Source organism: Euphorbia lathyris, chromosome 2 (assembly GCF_963576675.1).
Source record: "Euphorbia lathyris chromosome 2, ddEupLath1.1, whole genome shotgun sequence".
Classification (NCBI taxonomy): domain Eukaryota; kingdom Viridiplantae; phylum Streptophyta; class Magnoliopsida; order Malpighiales; family Euphorbiaceae; genus Euphorbia; species Euphorbia lathyris.
The window spans coordinates 142,326,923-142,346,085 of record NC_088911.1 but is presented as its reverse complement, the minus strand read 5'-3'; the positions used below and the strand labels follow the sequence as shown (position 1 = coordinate 142,346,085).

At 32.6% G+C, this 19,163-nt stretch overlaps 1 protein-coding gene and 1 long non-coding RNA gene across 11 annotated transcripts; one reads left to right on the top strand and one right to left on the bottom strand.

Annotated features, from left to right (window-relative positions):
• The first annotated feature begins 1,194 nt into the window (after positions 1–1,194).
• LOC136220196 (uncharacterized) lies at positions 1,195–11,880 on the top strand. Of its 7 annotated transcripts, none has more exons than XR_010684426.1 (9): positions 1,195–1,463; positions 2,123–2,203; positions 2,346–2,448; positions 2,571–2,655; positions 2,738–2,775; positions 3,679–3,738; positions 5,053–6,783; positions 8,611–8,682; positions 11,551–11,880. XR_010684426.1 is itself a non-coding variant. In XM_066007959.1 (7 exons), exons 1-6 carry the CDS (start codon positions 1,401–1,403, stop codon positions 3,702–3,704), a joined length of 396 nt encoding a protein of 131 aa, XP_065864031.1. In that variant the 5' UTR covers positions 1,195–1,400; the 3' UTR covers positions 3,705–3,738; positions 5,053–11,880. The 7 variants fall into 7 exon arrangements, 1 of the variants encoding a protein (XP_065864031.1); XR_010684424.1 differs by having other exon boundaries at positions 5,053–7,049; XR_010684425.1 differs by having other exon boundaries at positions 8,611–11,880.
• Positions 11,881–13,075: 1,195 nt separating this feature from the next.
• On the bottom strand, positions 13,076–18,633 carry LOC136220195 (uncharacterized). Of its 4 annotated transcripts, XR_010684419.1 has the most exons (5): positions 18,426–18,622; positions 17,600–17,723; positions 14,944–16,511; positions 14,224–14,320; positions 13,076–13,592 (listed from the first exon to the last, which is right to left on the bottom strand). It is a non-coding gene; the product is annotated as an uncharacterized lncRNA (long non-coding RNA). The 4 variants fall into 4 exon arrangements; XR_010684420.1 differs by adding an exon at positions 17,959–18,309 and having other exon boundaries at positions 13,076–16,511; positions 18,426–18,633; XR_010684418.1 differs by having other exon boundaries at positions 14,224–16,511; positions 18,426–18,623.
• Positions 18,634–19,163: the final 530 nt, after the last annotated feature.

Below are 19,163 nucleotides of genomic sequence, written 5' to 3'. Positions count from 1 at the left end.
TTTAACAGTTGGGATTAGTAAAAAAAATGAAGCATACAAAACGTTTAGTGCATAGTATTGAATTCAAAGGCACCACAATTAATGCCTTGAATCTCAAAAATACACAAAAAAACGGTTAACAATTTCTTAAGTACTAGTGGTATTGGAAGTGACTCTTGAGTTTCTTTTTATTTTTGCAATGAATAAAACATTTTCTACTTGCATTTTTTAAATTTTTATTCCATTTAAATTATTTTTATTTTTCAAGATGGTTCATGAACTTACAACATCCGAACAGTAAGAATTCCGTTTGAATCACTGTGACCTATTTCCATAAAAGTCCGACGTATTTGTTCGAAAATAAATTACAATACAATACCTTAAAAAAATTAATTTCAATTTCCAAATATGAAAACGTTTAATGCACAGTTATGAATTCAAAATCGAATAATAAAATATAAAAGTACAGAAAAAAAATCTAAAATAAGGAGCATCCGCGGATCGAACCTGGTTGAGGTTATAAAGACATATTTAGAATTAAGTTTGATACTTCAATTTAGTTATAATTTTATATTTAATTATGATTATGATATCCAGGTAGGAAGCTATATAATTAAGAGTAAAATTATAATTAAGAGTAAAATTACAACTTACCTAGATATCATAATTAAATATAAAATTATAACTAAATTAGATTATTAAACTTAATTGTGAATATGCATTATTTTCTATATATAATTAATAAATTATTATTAATTATGATTTTACATCCTAATTCAAAATTTCTAAATTTCAATTCATAAATCCTGAACCATAGACAATATATCTTAAATCCCTAATTTATAAACTCTAATTTTTAAAACATATTAAAAATAATAATTTTATTATTTTGATATAATACAAAAATCATGACTTAATATAATTGTATTTTTTTTTTCAAAAGTGTATTTTTAATGTAAATTTCCCTATAATGTAATTTTTTTTAATAAATAAATTAATGTAATTTAGAATGCATTAAAAAGAATAAAACCTGTTTAATTGGACTTATTGGGCCGAAATTGGGCTTGAATGGACCTCTGGGTCCATTTGATATATTTGGGGGCGAATCTCAACCATTGATCCTTAATGGATCGAACGGCTAGGATTAACTGAAGGTTATGGTTGTGGTATATAAGCATAATTTCAGGATTTAAGGTTCAGTTCTTATTAGTCTCCTTTTCCCTTTTGATCCTGAGACGACACACACTCGTTAATGGCGATTAGGGTTTTCTACTGATCCCTGGACCTCTATCTCTTGCTTGTTTGTTCGCTAATTTTTCTTCACCAAACTCCTTATTTCTTAAATCCCCAATTTAAACGTTGTTGTATTTGATTATTACTTCAATTGCAACCCTTGGAAATTTGGGTTTCCAATTTTGATTATGAAGCAAGGAGCTGATATGGACGTAGATGAGAAATCTCATTCAAGCTCCAAATCTATGCGGGTGAGTCCCCTCTCAATAGCTGGTTAGATGTTTATTCTTTTTCTGCGGGGAGGTTTTTGTGCCCTAAAAATTGGACGCCGCACACGCTACTGTTTTTTTTAGCGTTTTCAGTTTCAAATTGTTGTTCCTTTTGGCTAGTTTTGCATTTAGCTGTTGTTAATTCTACTGTTTGACTGAGTTATTTAGGAGAGTTCTAGTGTAATTGTAACTCGATTATGTTTTGTTTTTTTAGTTCCGTTTGGTTGATTATCAGGCAGATGCACTCAAATCTTTTTGTTTTTGTACAATACGCGTTCCTTTGAAGCTCCATTTAACCAATATTAACAACGGATTGGATCGTGCAAATTTATAAACCCTGTGAAAATATTTGGATTATCAGGCATTCTTTTTTCTAATTCAAAATTCCTTTCACTTTGTGTAGTGATGAAATTTACTATTTCTATGTTTATAAAACTTGGTATTTCTCTAGTTAAGATTAACTTGTGTAGTGTTGACATGCCTTGTTGTCATTGGTACATGTGAAATTATGAGATTTATGCTTGTTCTATTATCTGAATTTGAGCTGTTTTATGTTTCATGGTATTCGATAAACACACAGGGAGCTATATTTTCTATTTGATCCATTATCACTCAGTTGGGCTTGTTTTGTACTATTGCAGCTGGTGAAGGTTCATCGATTGAACAATGATGGTAAATGGGATGACAAAGGGACTGGGCGTGTTACTGTTGACTATTTGGAGGTGTGTTCAAATTTTTCACTGGATTTTTTATTTTCTTTGCAGGATTTTTGGTTAGTATTAGTTAAAGTATTATAATATAAAGTAAAATATGTTAATGAAAATAAGTTCTGCGTTTTGATTGGATGCATATTTTACCAAGCAGAGATCAGAAGACCTGGGTTTGTTTGTAATTGATGAAGAAGACAATGAAACATTACTACTTCTGCATCGAATTATACCAGATGGCATTTACAGAAAGCAAGAAGGTAACTTAGGGTTCCATAAATGGCTCGTTTGTGATCATATATTATATTATTTTTACAGATTATTAGCTTAGAAAGGAAAAAGTTTCTCAAGTTCTGGTGATATATTTGTTTAATTCTTTCAGATACTATAATCTCATGGAAAGATCCAGAATATTCTTCAGATTTAGCATTAAGTTTCAAAGAGACAACATGGTGCTCTTACATATGGTATTTTCTGTTTGTATGCCTTCATAGGGGGAATGATTATTCTTGGATGTCTTCTGAACTTTGTTTTTATTTTTTTTTGAAGGGATCATATCTGTAATGTGCAAAGTCGTACTCTTGACAGTAAGTACCAGATATCTTTTCATTGAAGAACTGTATTTTTCATGCATTTCTATATAATTTTCTCTTGTATTTAGAACGGTGAATTGATACATGAGCTCGCTGTTATTAGAATCTTATGATTCACGATTTGGATCGTACTATTGGATTCAGCTCTATTTCGAGCTGAATCTAAATTATAACAAAATATTGTGATTTGCGATTCCAATCATTCGATTGGATTCAGCACGATTCAACAACAGTAACTACTAAACCCACTCTCCTCTAGTCCAATTGTTAATTATCAAGTTATCAACTCAAACTAGTTCCATTACATCATTATCAAGTTGACAACGAAGGCAAAAAAAAAAAAATAGTCAGAAGCTCAAACTCTCCATCTCTACTAAGTTATTAAACAGAGTCCGATTTGTGAATTAGTTTTATTAGGATTGCATTTATATTTCAAGTACTTGGTTGATATGATTTCTTTTTTGACATTAAAATTGCATTTCTAGACTAATATTTGATATAGTTTGAGTTCAACATGTTAAATGTTTTATGTTTTATATTTTATAATATTATGAATTCGAACCGAATCTTACGATTCGATTCAATTCACGAGTCAGGATTCACAAAATGTGGATTTTGATTCATGAGTTGAATCTCGATTTGACAACTATGCATGAGCTATTAATTGTGAAAACTCGTCTCAACTGCCATAGATTGGCATATTTTTTTTTTTGTTTTGTTTTGCTCACTCTTATGATCTGTTCCCAACTTCCCTTTTGTAACTGTATAATCTGTTTACTATTTCCTTTCCCTTCAGGGAGCTATATATGCACGTCCTTGTTTCTGATATATAGGTGTCTGGACCCATTTCATTATTATCGATGATAGATTAGTTAACTAAATTGATTGATCTTGCAGGCAATTTCCGGGAGTTGCATTGCTGATCAGATGAGATTGACAGAGCTTATATTGAATGATGTAAGCTTCATGTAGATTCCACCTTTTTGTGTTTTATTGCCTGGGTGGTGTTGTCTCATTTTTTTAGACTGAATTTCATGACATGTTAATCAATTTGATGTTGGTCTGTCACGGACTTCGGTTGAGTTTGAATTTTTTTTGTTTTGCAAATCCATCTTTTAGATGGTGATTATACTTTTAAGGGTTAAGGTGCAAAAATACCCCTTACATGTTGAGTCAGGAGCAATTTTATTAAACTGTCTTCTCGGTCATGAATCTTATCATCTACACTTCACACGTGCGTCATTTTATCATTAACATATCACAAACAATTGTTGGGATGTTAAAAAAAAATTATACTGTCTTTTGTACGAAATGGACCAAAAAAAAATAAAAAAAACTCACCGAATTTATAAATATTAATCTTCAATTCTATTATTAAATTATAAAAAACATGAAATCCTTTTTTTAGAACGAATTGATATGCAATTGGTGCATAATAAGGAAAAAAATATTTGTGTTTTATAATAGTGTCTAAAATTGATCCAAATTATCAACGTTAGTGGTAAAATTGCTCTTGGCTACCGATGTTAGAGGTAAAGTTGCACCATTTTAAACGTTAGGAGTAAAATTGCTCCTGATCCAAAACGTTAGGGGGTTTTGCACCTTTGAATAACTTTTTTGGTAAGAATTCTATTTCTATCTTCGACAACAACATTTTGTTGTGGAGTGCATGGAATTGTTAACTCATGTTTCAATTCCTTTTCATCAAATTATTTTCGTATTTGATTAAGGTAAATCATTTAGAAAAAAGTGTTTTCATAGTACACGACTTGTGCATTGTTTTTTTGCTTAAATTCCAGAAAGTTCCCCTTTGCATTTTTGTGGCTGTGGTTTTCTTTTGTCCTAACGGGCATTTTTTAGTTTAACACCATAAAAAGGACTGTTAGGTAAATTCCAAGAACTAAATTGTTTTAATTTCCAAAATCATCATTTTTGAAGTTCTCTTTCTTTAAACATTCACTTTCTCTCTCCTCACCAAACTGACCTCAAAATTTAAAAGTTGAAGAATTAGAATTGATTAGAATATCATCAATTCTTAGAATTTTTCAATTTTAAGGTCGTTAACTGTTATTTAAAAAAAAGATAATTCCTTTTAGCAAAGGGAAAAAACTTCAATCATTCCCTGGTCCCCAAAAAAAACTTCTGTCCCGTTTGGACAAATGAACCCACATGCATACAATTGACAAAAAGTGTAATAACGGTTTTTATTTTTTGAAATTACCCTTTTTTTATCAGAATATCTAATGATCTCAAAATATTACTTTGTATCAGGTACAGCTCAAGTGACTGGCAGTAGCAGCAAGAAGTGCCTGATGGCCGAAGAGAACAAATAATGATGTCCAAGCACATATCTTTTTTTAGAAGATAAGTATAGAAGCATTCTTTATGCTATAGCAATGTTCTAGAATTGCATTTTAGCCGAGTAACATCCAATTTTATTAAATGAAAAACATTTTTCTAAAAACTGTTAGCATTTTCTTTTTTTTCCCTGTGGTTTTACATTTATGTTCATTCGATTATTCAATTATTCAATTAGCCAATATCAGATGTACCTAAATGTTTCTTCATATGTTTTCCAAAATAGTTGAGTATTTAGAATAAGACTAAAAACATTAGGTGTCTTTGTATATACTCAGCAGTCTTTGGACTATTACAAATTATTATTGTGATCTTTGGAACCTGTATAAACTTGGGAAACATAGGCTTACAATTGTTTCAGTTAGAAAACTATGTTAAGGACTAGATTTTTTTTTGGTAAAATCCATGTTTTGTTGATGAAAAATGAAATTTTAATACATAATTACTCAGAAATCATAAATAACCTAAATTGTACTTGAAAGTGCCTTGTCAATTTGGGGTGAGCATGGCCTGGTTCGGTCCAAAAACCAAACTGAACCGAATGGGACCAAAGCAAATTATAATTTGGACTGAACAAAGCATTATACTCCTAGTTCAGTTGAGAAAACACCCAAAATTTGAATATTGTATTTCACAATAATGAACTTAATCAATAATAATTGACATGGTCCCCAAATTTTAATTTGTAACATAGTCTTACAATTGTTTAAGTTAGAAAAGTATGTTAAGGACTTGAAGATTTTTTTTTTGGTAAAATCCATATTTGTTGATGAAAATGAAATTTTAATAGATAATTACTCAGAAATCATAAATAACCTAAATTGTACTTGAAAGTGCCTTGTCAATGCAATGCAAAAAGAGTATCTTTTGACTTGTGCCATTAGACTCTTTTTTCTTAACCTTTTTTTCCTATATTTTACCACATCTTTGTCACATGTTAAAAGGAATTGATGAGTTTAATGATATGATGGTATCAGATTTTATCAGTTGGTCATATCCTTTCGATTTGTATTTCCTTTTTCATTAACAACCTCCTCGGCTGAATGAGCTCGTCTCTCTCCCTTCATCTTAGTAGCTATGACAATTGCTCCGAAGCAGATTTAGCCCTAATAAGCTTGTTGAGAGCTGCTTTAAGATATCCAAGATCATTTCTTTTTTTTAACATGTGTTTCTTTTGTTTTGTAGTAGACCGAGTATTCTCTGATATTCGGAGGTTAGTTAAAAGGTAGGCTTAATAGGTATCCAGTCCCCTAAACTTGTAACTTTTTTTCACCTGGTCCCCTCAACTTAGGGGACAACCTCTCAACCCCCTTAACTCTCCAAAAACATCACATACAACCCCTTAAACTTGCAACTTTTTTTTCACCTGACCCCCTCAACTTAGGGGACAACCTCTCAACCCCTTCAACTCTCTAAAAACATCACACATAGCCCCTCAACGCCTACGTGGCTCTGACATGGAATAAGTTGGGATTGCACTCATTTGAAAGCGCGTGAAGATTGTCTTTAGAAACTTAAACGGTAAAAAAATCCCCTTCTTAAATTCCTAACGTTCTTCTCCTCAGAAATCCTTCGTTCCTCTTTTCCGATTCCTTCGATTCACCTCTTTTCTGTCTCCGATCGGTCTCCGATTCAAGTTCAACAGTAAGTATCATCTCCTTCATCTCCTTTATTCCTCCTCTACCTTCTTCTTTTTATTCTTCTCCTTCTTCTTCTTCTGGTTTGCCTTTTTCTTCTTCTGAGATAATTCCTTTTTTTTTGTCAATTAGGTTAGGGCTTGTGTTGTTCTTGAAACCGATTTTATGGTGGGTACTCATGAATCATGTTTTTGTGATGAATATGTTGTACTTAAGGTTTCGTGGAAACCTGCAAATCAAGGAAGAAGACTCTACGGATGCCCAAATTATGGGGTAATTTACTGGGTTTACATGGAAAATTTTGAGAAAAAAATGACATGTGACATTGGTGTGGTCAACAGTCAAGCGCGTTTTCTACAATGGTCAATATTTTGACCGGATATAGAGGTGTAAGGGGTTGTATGTGATATTTTTGGAGAGTTAAGGGGGTTGAGAGGTTGTCCCCTAAGTTGAGGGGGCCAGGTGAAAAAAAGTTACAAGTTTAAGGGGTTGTATGTGATGTTTTTGGAGAGTTAAGGGGGTTGAGAGGTTGTCCCCTAAGTTGAGGGGGCCAGGTGAAAAAAAGTTACAAGTTTAAGGGGCTGGATACCTATTAAGCCTAAAAGGTATGTGTCGCTTTATGCTATTAAAGAATTTGCAATGGGGAATGCGACTAGATACAAAACAATAATGTAGATCTTACTGTTTAAATGGTTGTCTTAGACAAAAATTTTTGATAACATCAACTTTGACGAAGCCACAAATATATAAACGAATTACTTTGAGAATTATCAAAGAAATCAAGGAACAAGATACACCTAGATTATAATACAATTCCAATTATACGAACATAGATGATATATAGGTTCTTGCTCAATTCAATTCATAAAAAGTTACATTCAATAGTAATGTTTTTTTTTTGCTTGCGGGATTGGATAAGATTTGATAAGTGTTGGGTGGTAATGCGAAGTATATAATTCTCGAAATTGAAGCAATTTGCGATTTTGCTCAAGAATATAAGATTATTGTATTCTTGAGTCAAATCGTGAATTGTTTCCATTTTGGGTATTGGTATGTTTCCTATTGCCACCTAAATCTTGTCAACTCTCGCATGTAAAGAACTATTACTATTGACATGTTAACTTTTTATTGACTTAAATTGGGTGAGAACCTATATTCCGAGTAATGCAATGTCAAATTTTCTGTACTATGCTTGTATAATTGGAGTTTGTGTATCTTGTCATTTGCTTGTAGAATTTTTTATTTCTTTGATAATCCTCAAAGTAATTTATGTACATAGTTGGCGTTGATTTGAACAGTGAGATCCTACATGATTGTTCTGTATCTTGTTGCATTCTTTATTGGAGTTCCTTAATTGCATAAAGTGCCACATACATTTCAGTGAACCTCCGAATATTGGAGAATAACTGCCTATTTACCATTCATTGTTTTTACTACAAAAAGAAGTAAGACCAATTCAGAAATTAAATCTTTTGTTAAAATACTACAAAACAATTGACATATACTACCAAAAAAAAAAGAATGATCTTGCATGGATGAACAGAAGAGATTAACATAGTATAAGAACACAACCATATCTGGATGTAGCTCCCAACGAGCGTGCCAAACATCGACAGATCTGATTGCTGAGCAAACTGTAAGGTAGCGAGAGGAGGTTGGTAAACTTTGTCATGAGGTAGTGGCCGAGAGGAAGACAACAACTTATGGTTCTGGTTATGCTAAGGATGTCGACTGACCTTAGGCCAACGTGCGCATAGGGCTTAGGGTTTTCTTTTAGTAAAACTTTCTTTTTTTCCTTAAATATATGTCATTCTACTTTTTCTTTGTCTTTCAGAAAGAAAGTCCCTGAGGACGCGACACCATCACCAACCAAATTCACTGAGCAGGTGAAGTAGAAGTGAGAAAGGTAACTTTTAAGGTTGGCTTAATACATCATTTGCCCCCTGAACTTGTCCAAAAAGCTTGATTGGCCCCCTGAACTTGTATAAAATGTTCAGTTAGCCCCCTTAACTTGCGTAAAATGTAATCAATTGATCACTCGGTCGCAAAAAAAGTAAGTTAAATGCGGAAGATGTATTCCACGCATCTTAGAATGTTATTACATAATTCAAAAATAGATTAAGAAGGAAGTTATTGTTTGTTGAACTATACAACTTCTCTTCTCTAATCTAAGAATCGTATAGCCCGATTTCGGTCATTTTACTTTTTTTAAGACTCGCAATACATCTTTCACAGTTAACTTACTTTTTTGCGACCGAGTGATCAATTGATTACATTTTGTGCAAGCTCAGGGGGCTAACTGAACATTTTATGCAAGTTCAAGGGGCTAACTGAACATTTTATGCAAGTTCAAGGGGCTAACTGACACTTTGAAAGTTCAGGGGACCAATCGAACTTTTTGGACAAGTTCAGGGGGCAAATGATGTATTAAGCCTTTAAAGTTCGATTAAATTTAATTTATTGTTGGGTTTGATTAAATTCATTGTAAGATTATTGAGTTCATTTTATCTTATAAATTTGTACAATAGTGGTGAAGTTTTCAATAAAGCAATTGACGATGCAGAATTTAAAAAAATATCTAAACATTATTGCGGAACTCTATTCTTTATTGGATGCTAATGCAGCAGAGAATCTGGATTCATGTCTGTTTTTTTAGGTTTGAGCAATTTCAAAAAAATAAGTAGTTGTACAACGCAGAAATCAAGAAGATACACGAATGCTAAGAACCAAATCTCACTTATAGAGGAAGAGCTTAAGGGTAGAATGAGGTCATTTATTGCTAAGTATATATCTAATTGCACAATTTCATGGATAAAAAATTATATTTCAATGTTCATTGTTTTGCACATTATATAGTGGGGGGTGTTCAAGCGGACTTAGGTTATGTGATGAACCATACCGACATCGGAAATGAAGGAAATTCAGGATTTGGCAAAGGAATACAACATAAAGTATATAATTGCTTGTGAGATTGAGATTCATGTTCTTACCGTTATTGAGATAGTTGATTGTCAGCTATCTACACATTTAATCAGAAACTATCTCAATACAACAACAACAACAAAGCCTTAGTCCCGAAATGATTCGGGGTCGGCTAACATGAACCATCAGAAACTATCTCAATAATAGTAAGAAAATGAATCTCAACCTTACAATACTTGTTGTAATCCTTTGCCTTTCATTTTTTGTCTCAGCATGGTTCGTTGCACAACACCATTCTGTCATGTGCAAAATAGTGAGTGACATATAATTCTTTATTTCTGAAATTGTGCGACTAGATATATGCTTAGTAGAAAATCACCTCATTCTATAAGTGGAATTTGGTTCGTGTTATCTGTGTATCTCCTGATTTCTACGTTTCACAGTCGCTTATTTTTTTGAATTTGTTCAACATAAGTAGACATGAATTTGTATTTTTTTTTCCGTATAATAAAGTATTGAGCTCCGTAATAATGTTTAGGTATTTTTTTGGAATTTTGCATCGCCAATTCCTTTATTAGTTAGAGCCCAATATACTTTTCAAGCATTTCTGTACGTTCGAAAACCCTACCATTCTTCTAAAAAACATTAAAGCTAAAATGAATTCAATGAATTTAATCAAACCCAACAGTAAATTAAATTCAATAAAACCTTAAAAGTTAGCTTTTTGCCGTCTGCTTCACTTGCTTTCGTGCATAGTGTGTTACATAAAAATGTGGGAATTATGTTATTCTCTTTGCTTTCTGAAAATAATAATGTGGGGGCTGGATTGGCTTTCTTAGGCTAATCCCGGATCGGTTTGTTTTGTCTTTACTTTCTTTTCCCTACCAAAAATAAAATAAAATAATAATATGAATTTAAATAAAAACTTGCTACATTATATATATATATATATATATATATATATATTAATTAAACTATACGTTATTAATATAAAATATAATAATATTAGTCTTTATAGTAATTAGAGTAAAAGCTAGAACTCAATTTGCATATTTAGTGTATTGTTTTTTTGGTTTTGATATTTCACCAAAAGTTTAATAAGAAAGGCAGATGAAAAATTAAGATAGCATATGAGCGGTGGTTTTCACCTGCCGTCATCCTTAGATTTATAAGATGTCACACCGTTAGATCTATGAGGTGTAAACGATTGTTTTAATCTTCATTATATTAATTTTAATAAGTCTAAATCTAACAGTGACCGAATGAATTCGCTTGGTCAGTTATTGATTAGGTGAAAACTACTGAGCACGCGAGAATGATGATAATAACAGTCAATTAAGAAATGGTAGTAAAGCTTTAAATTTAATTGGAAATTTACCAGTTCGAGCAAGAAGATCCATAACCATTCAAGCATATAATCAGTTGAAAAAGGTTTAATTAATATATCATTTGTCATTTGAATTTGTTCAAAAAGTTTGATTGACTTCCTGAACTTTTAAAATGTTCTGATAATCCTTTGAGCTTGTATAAAATGTCCGATGAGTCCCTCAAACTTGTGTGTAAATTATAATAGTTAATGCGGAAATTATGTTGCAGGTGTCTTAGAATGTTATTACAGTATTCATAAAAGTAGATTAAAACATATTAAAAAGAAAGTTCTTATTTATTCAATTATAAAACTTTTTTTTCCTCTAATATTAGAATTGTATGTTATACTTTTTTTAAGATGTATGTACATATTTTCCGTTTTTAACTTACTTTTCTACAACAGAGTGATTAATTGATTACATTTTACGTAAGTTTAAAGGTCTAATTGAACATTTAATGTAAATTGAGATATTTTGAAAATTAGGACGAATCAGAGTTTTTTGGATAAGTTCATGAGGCAATGGATAAGTTCATGAGGCAAACGAAGAGGTGAAGAGATGGTTAGAGTGGGTGACTACTGCTTTAACTTTACTATAGGACTGTTTTGTGAATCTAAAAACCCTAACCTCGATTTACATGTAGTTAACTTATTTTACTTTATAGGCCACAAATTTTTAACTAATTTTATAGGTCTTAAATTGTAATTTTATTGTATATGTAAATGTAATTTGTATTTTTAGTTCTAACGCTCATTTTTATTTATTTTACATCGGAATATATATAATTAATATCAAATAATTTTTATTCAATATTATTCACGAACTTCTATCGAGTATATTTGTGAATATTATTATCAATGACCTTATTTCTGAATTTATTCATGAACTTATAATTAAGTCTTTTCGTGAGCTTTCAAATTGGGTTTTGACATGCTCAAACTTGGATAGTTTGCGAACCAAGCTTCTAAATCCTAGAAATCGATCGATGTATCGGTTAATGCCTCATATCCATGAAGCTTTCTAATAGAACATTTATGAACATCACCAAACTATTTTATACCATGAGCGCTAGATAGTAGGACACAAGTGAGCAAGCAGCCATGATGACCGAACTACAGGAAAAGGTAAATGCATCACGAGAGGCCATCGGGTTGGCAAAAAAACAAAATTCCACTAATCTATTCCACCAAGCAAAATAGGGATCGTCAATTGTTCGTATAGTGAAATATGTCTTACGAGTATGATAGAGAGGGCGAACGAGGACAAACTCGCAACAAGTAGTAGACCCACCGTAGAAACCGAGACAAGTGATTCATACTACTCTCCTCCTTCCACAATGAGTGAAGCTAGAAAAATTGCTTAAAACACAAATAGGACATTTGCATCTTTCTCTTGAAAGTTGTTCTTGATTTTTTAATCAATTATTATTTTTAGGTCTTGTTTAGTATGTTGTAATGAGCATGTTTAGTATGTTGTAATGAGCGTTGTAATAGAATGACCATTATAATGGAGCCTCATTCCAATGTTTGGTTAGTCATATCATTTTGGTCATAATGGAATCACCATTGCATCATTTAATTTTTCTTCAATAATTTATGTAATGAGCATTACGAATAAAATAGATATGAATCCACATTACGATTAGCCTTTTATTTTTATTACTAATGGCAAAATACGGAAAAAAAATGGAAACATAAAAACCAAAAAATGCGAAAAAGTGAATCGAAAACGAAAAAAATGCAAAAAAAAGGGAAAAAACATAAAAACGAGGAAAAAATATGAAAAACACGGTAAAACGAGAATAAATGAAAAAACCGGGAAAAAGCGAAAAAAAATAAAAATGAAAAACACGAAAATGGTAAAACGAGAAAAAGATGAAAAAAAAACGGAAAAACAAAAAATGAGGAAAAAAAAAAAAGAACGACGAGAAAACACATTCCACTCAAAATCATACTAAGTTTTTTTTTCCAAGAATGACTTCATAATCTTTCAAAGAGATCTACATGATGCTAGACAAACTCTTTTGTTTTTTTTATTTCATGAAAAACGTTTAATAACACTCATATGGGGACACAGACCATCACACCATATAGGGAACACAATTTCTCCCAGTAGGTTCTTGCAATTGTCTGTTATTACAATGTGGAAAATTCAATAAATGCTGAGTATGGAACAGAAAATTCAATAAATGCTGAGTATGGAACAATCTACGAAGTCGATGATTTAGCTGGATGTTATGTGATCGTAGAAAATACTTTAGCATCGACCCAGTTAGAGAAGTGATCCAAGACTACACGGTACATCCTCTTCTATCATGTCTCCTCGAGACCCATGTTGCAAATGGCCCGACCGAATTCCTGATTGCTCCAGGAGTGTTGACGTTAGGTAAATACACCTTACACTATTTGCATTTATTAACAACTTTAGCGACATCCTCCGTTTTGGGCCAACAAAAGGCTTATATTTCATTCAGCATATCACTTTGTGGCCTCCACAATACCCCTCATGGATTTCATTCAGCATATCACTACATTATAAATGTTTTTTTGCAGCACCCAGTAAGTGTTGGCTAAAGGCCTAATAGCGTTGCTATAGATGTTTACGCATTGCTCCTAAAAAATGTTGGATTTTTACATGTTGGTAAAGATGTCTTTAACAACACTTTTTCATATTTGTCACAACACCTTACCATTCGTGTTCGGATCGACACTTTTCATACTCTTTAAGGAAAATTAAATAGAAGTGTTGCCTAACCATAGAGGATGTAACATTGTTGAAAAATAATAATTGTACGTTATTTCTAGATTAATAAGTTAATAATCATCTAAAAGCCTGCTAATATCATGTTGGGGGTTATGTAGCATATAAGAGGTTCGAGTCGTGTTTGTAAGAAATGAATGTAATTTTATTACCTTTATTAATAAAGGTGACGTGTAAAAACATGAGAGAATATACTAATAATTCTAAATATTCGTGTCATTTCAGATTAACATGTCAACTTAAACCCAATCCAAAAATTACTACGTCAACCTAAAAATGACATTAACTACTAAGCTAAACCCAAACACTCACATGTCGATTTAGTATTGTGTAATCAGACTCACCTCCACTAAAACATTCAAAATAGGTATAATAAATAGCAAGATCGAAGGACGCACCTAGAATCCGAACCTGCATTTTTCAGAAAGAGCAAATAACACATGTTGCAATATGTCTTTCCACCTTTATGGATCCATCGCTCAAATCATTTTATGGCTGAAATAGAACAACTCAGATAGCTGAAATAATAGGTTGCCATTATTAAAATATAAATGTAGCTTTAAACTATTATCATGTTCATAAGCTTTTTTTTTCTATGACGGGATTACACAAAAAGCAATGTCTAATTATCACATCAGTAATTCAAGCAAGTTATGTTAGATGTGAAAACACATGGAAAGTCGCTCATTTGCACATAGAAAAAAAACTAGTCATGAGATAACTCCAAAAGCTTAGTTTAAGTTGACCATCTTTCATCCATACGGATAAAGATAACCAGAGTAAGGTACTCGTGGATAGTGTCAATCTCAAACTCTTACCCGTTTATTAAATACAACTTAACAAAACTAAGAGGATATACACTCAAAGGAAAAAGAAAGAACATGTTACCCCCAAAGTTAGGGACTCTTTCCAGATATGGAAAATAGGACATTTTCCAAATCTGTTGGATTCCCTTGCATATTAAGGCTCATTTAAAAGCATTAAAGGCAGCTTCATGGCTCATAAATGTTTCTTTTAACAAAGTTATGGCAACTGGATAAATGGAGTGATAAAGAGGATGACAAAAAATGAGAAAATGAACAAAAAAATAATAAAGAATATTATAAGTGGGGCATTACCTGGTAGGTTGTTGAAGCACTCCACAAGGGGAGAATAGAGCTTCTGGAATGCTTCGACAGTTAGATTCACCTTTCCAAATATGTAACTATTCTTTTGTCTGTTTCCTCCCAAGAAATATGGACTTTGAGGTCAGCAGATTGTTAAGATTCAAACTGTTTCACCAACAACTTCCTCCAAAATTTCAATTATTCAGTTAATCATCACCAATTATGACTTTTTTGAATCCGCATCCTTTCCATCTCTAAATCTTTCTTGAATTACATCCTCTCCATCTCTAAACCTTTGGAGAATTTCATGTTCTCCTTCTCCAATTCCAACATCTGCCACAATTTATCCTTTTTGACTCTCATAAACCTCCACAAATCTCTCCACAGCTCTAGCTAATGTCCGTATTCCAACATCTAATTCGTTGAGGCAGATGTTGGCATGACCTCGACGAATCAGATGTTGGAATAAGGACATTAGAAAGAGCTGTGGATAGATTTGGAGAGGTTTATGAGAGAGTCAAAAATGATAAATTGAGACGGATACTCGAAATGGAGAAGGGAAATTCTACAAAGATTTAGAAATGGGGAGGATGAAATTAAAAAAAGATTTAGAGATGGAAATGTGTGATTCAAGAAAGTCATAATTGGTGAATAATTAAAATTTTAGAGAAAGTTGTTGGTGAAACAGTTTGAATCTCAACAATCTGCTGACCTCAAGTCCATATTTCTTTTGTCCATATTTGAGTGTTAGATTAAAGTATCTAGAGAGTTTCTAGGTTCTCGAAACGAACCAAATGCTTTACCAGTCTCCAAAATAGTATAGAGATCATGTTATGTTTTTAAAATTACTTAAGGATTGGAGGTATATATCTAGAGAGTTTCTAAAAAATTAATATTTTTTTTGTTCAGTGCTCATTAACAGTTCATATCATTAAAACTCAATTTATTTTCTAGAAACTCTTTTGAGTTTTCAGGTTTGAGAATCAATGACCATTTAAAATAAACAAAAAAAAAATAAAAAATCATTTGATAAAAGAGGTTTTAAAATAAAGGCCCTAATCTATTTCAGAAAAAAAAAACAATTAAAGCTTGAATCCAAATCTTTGGTTTTACAAGTTTTTAATGGTTCATCTTCATCATAGATTTAAAAAGGAACCCAATAAAAAATGAACTTTTTATTTGAAAAGAAAAAGGCAGAAAATCACCCGAAAATTAGAGAAAGAAAAAACAGAAAATGAATTAAGAAGAAACAAGTGTAATAACCAAAAGAAAAAAGAATAAGGATTGGAGGACGAGCCAAACGGGAACGAAGGCAGAAGCGTTACCTATGTCACGGCCTCATACTAATGTAGTTGGTGAACTTCTTTATAAACTATGCAACTCCCTTAAATCTTTCCAATGTGGGACTTGGGATGTATACCCAACAGATTTAAACGACGGATAGAAGATGAGGGGCAGCAGTTCGAAATATCAGTCCAGAGGGCGAGCTTCCCTCAAACTTTGACCGTCGGACACCGGTGAGCTTATCGGCCGAAATGGAAGAACCTCGGGTTAATCGACAAATATGAAAAACCAGGTTCCTATATAGCATAATAAAGATCAAATTTAGGACATTAAATACATAAATCAAATAACCATTTAAATTTCCTAAGGAACTGCATTTTATGATTTAAATAAAATAGTGATACTAGTATAAATCAAAGGACTCTCTACAGCATACAAAAGCAAGACTACTTGAGATGAGATTCAGGGATTCATGGTCTCCAAAGACAGTCATTAAGTAGCCATTAACTACAAGTAGCCATTAACTAGAGTATTCTTAAAGCCCCATTACTGTAGTTCCCAATTTATAACCAGAAAAAGGAGCATCAATAAAAGCCATTCGAATTCTTTCAAACTTGAATGAAAGAGGAGAAAAGCATCACTGACTTTAACATGGACAGGCAGTGAGTACTAGTTAACTTCAAATCAGAGTTTCAAAGGACAAATATCAAGAAAATAAAGTTTGCACATTAAAAAATAATACAGAGCTTAGAGCACCCACAGGTTCAGCCCAGCTGTAGAGTATCTTTCAACTCAAGCAAGGAATTAAGTTCGAGTTGTCTCTCCCTCCCCAAAACAAAAACGTGGAGTGTAGAAACCTTTTCTCACTACTGGGCGGCCCGGTGCACTACGCGTCCCTGCTGAGCGAGGGTCCGGGGAGGAGGGGTCCCACCACAAGGGTGTATTGGGGGCAAGCCTTCACTTGCCAATTTATTTGGCAAGAGGCCGCTCCTAAGACTCGAACCCGTGACCTCTTGGTCACACGACAACAACCTTTTCTCACTACTAATATCAAAATATTAATGAAGCTATATAGGACTTCAATGACACATCTTTTGTGCTTGAGCACTTTCTTGCAAGTCTCCTTGAATTGTTGACCACCATATTGGCAACATTATTATCAAAATGAAATATTGTAAAGGAAAAACTTGTCGGCCTTCAACATTAAATCCCCAAGAATATGATATGGCAATATCAAGTCCTAGAAAGTGTAACAGTTGAATTATTGCTACGATAGGAAAAAGATCTGGGTACTCAATCAAAAGCCAGAAATTAAGAGAAGTATCAGCCACATTTAGTTCCTATAGCACATATGGGTATTCCTATAGCACATATGGGTACTCACCAATTTGGCATTGATGTTCTTGTTTCCAGCAGTGGCCATGACTATCAATAACCGTGAAGATCAGAAGACAATTTGCAGTACTGATTTAGCAGATATTTGTCGATTGGAAGAAAAGGCTAGAGAGCTAAAAAAAAAAAAAACTCATTAGAATTTTGACCAACTCATTAGCACTAACAGTAAATACACTTACAACTAAGTATCAATATGAGAAAGCAAAACACACTCTATCTCGCCAATCTCCCCAATCATTCACCACAAACAATAACTATATTACTAGTTAAATATAACATATAGCATAGTTTTGACATTTGAGGAAACATTTCAACAACAAGTCTTAAAGATTTCTCAGCACTATATACCTTGAGACTTAGGAGCGGCCTCTTGCCAATTAAATTGACAAGGGAAGGCTTGCCCCCAATACACCCTTGTGGTGGGACCCCTCCCCGGACCCTCGCGGGGACGCGTAATGCGACCGGGCCGCCTTTTTTTTATATACCTTGAGACTTAGCAATAATTGAATCTCAGTACATAAAAATCAAAACACCATATCAGGACTCTGTGGCTTCCATTCACAGGAAAAGTTTTTCTAAGATGGATATGTTCTTGAACTTCGAAACCGTACTTCATACTTGAGACAGAGAAAAGAGTAAAAGGTCAACTCAAGCTCAAGATTCGGAGATGTCAACTCAAGCCGGAACTTCTAGCGATAACTAAAAGAAGAAAAGAATTCTCCTAATTTACACAATTATTTCATAAACACAGAGGCGATTGCATAACAGAGTCAATAACAACCGGAATCGGTAAAGAGAGAAAGAAAGAAGCAAACCAAAACTGTTGAGAGAAGGCAAACGCGTGATCTCTAAGGACGATCGCCGATCGCCGATCGCGGTAGGAAGGCGAAATAGATTGCGGTAAAAAAATCGTTGCCGTGAAGAGGGGAGCCATGGGAGAGTAAGCTTCGAATTTGTAAGAAGACAGAGAAAGAAGATGGAGATAGAGAAGATGGAGGAGGCTGGAACACAAATTTATACGGGTCAAATACATGCGTATCATAATTAAATACAAAATTACAATTAATTCATATCATCAAACTTAATATTTATTATGTTATTATTTTTTATATATTATAATTTTACATCCCAATTTAAAAATTCTAAATTTCAATTCATAAATCCTAAATCCTAGAATTCTAGATCCCTAATTTATAAATTCTAGTTTTTAAAATAGATTAAAAATAATAATTTTATTAGTTTGACATAATTTAAAAATGTGATTTGACGTAGTTGTAAATAATTTTTGAAAGATGAATTTCTGTGTAATTGACCCAATTTATACCTCATTTTCTTATATTCCGAATTAACCTCTGTTATTTCATTTATTTCAATTCGACCCTAATTATTAACGTTGTTTCAATTGAGTCCCTACGAATTACAGTTTACCCCCTAGGTTTCTCTTATTTTAAATGATTTTGCATTAGTTTTCATCTTATTTTAAATTAAATCCTAAATGTAATTTGTGGGTAAACTTAAATAATTTGTAAATTTCTCCTCTTTTGGTAATATTT

Excerpts from the sequence above, each read along its gene's own strand:
- LOC136220196 (XM_066007959.1), top strand. The coding sequence starts at position 1,401 with ATGAAGCAAGGAGCTGATATGGACGTAGATGAGAAATCTCATTCAAGC. Across the intron at positions 2,449-2,570 it reads CATTTACAGAAAGCAAGAAG|ATACTATAATCTCATGGAAA; the intron begins GTAACTTAGGGT and ends TAATTCTTTCAG. Across the intron at positions 2,656-2,737 it reads ACATGGTGCTCTTACATATG|GGATCATATCTGTAATGTGC; the intron begins GTATTTTCTGTT and ends TTTTTTTTGAAG.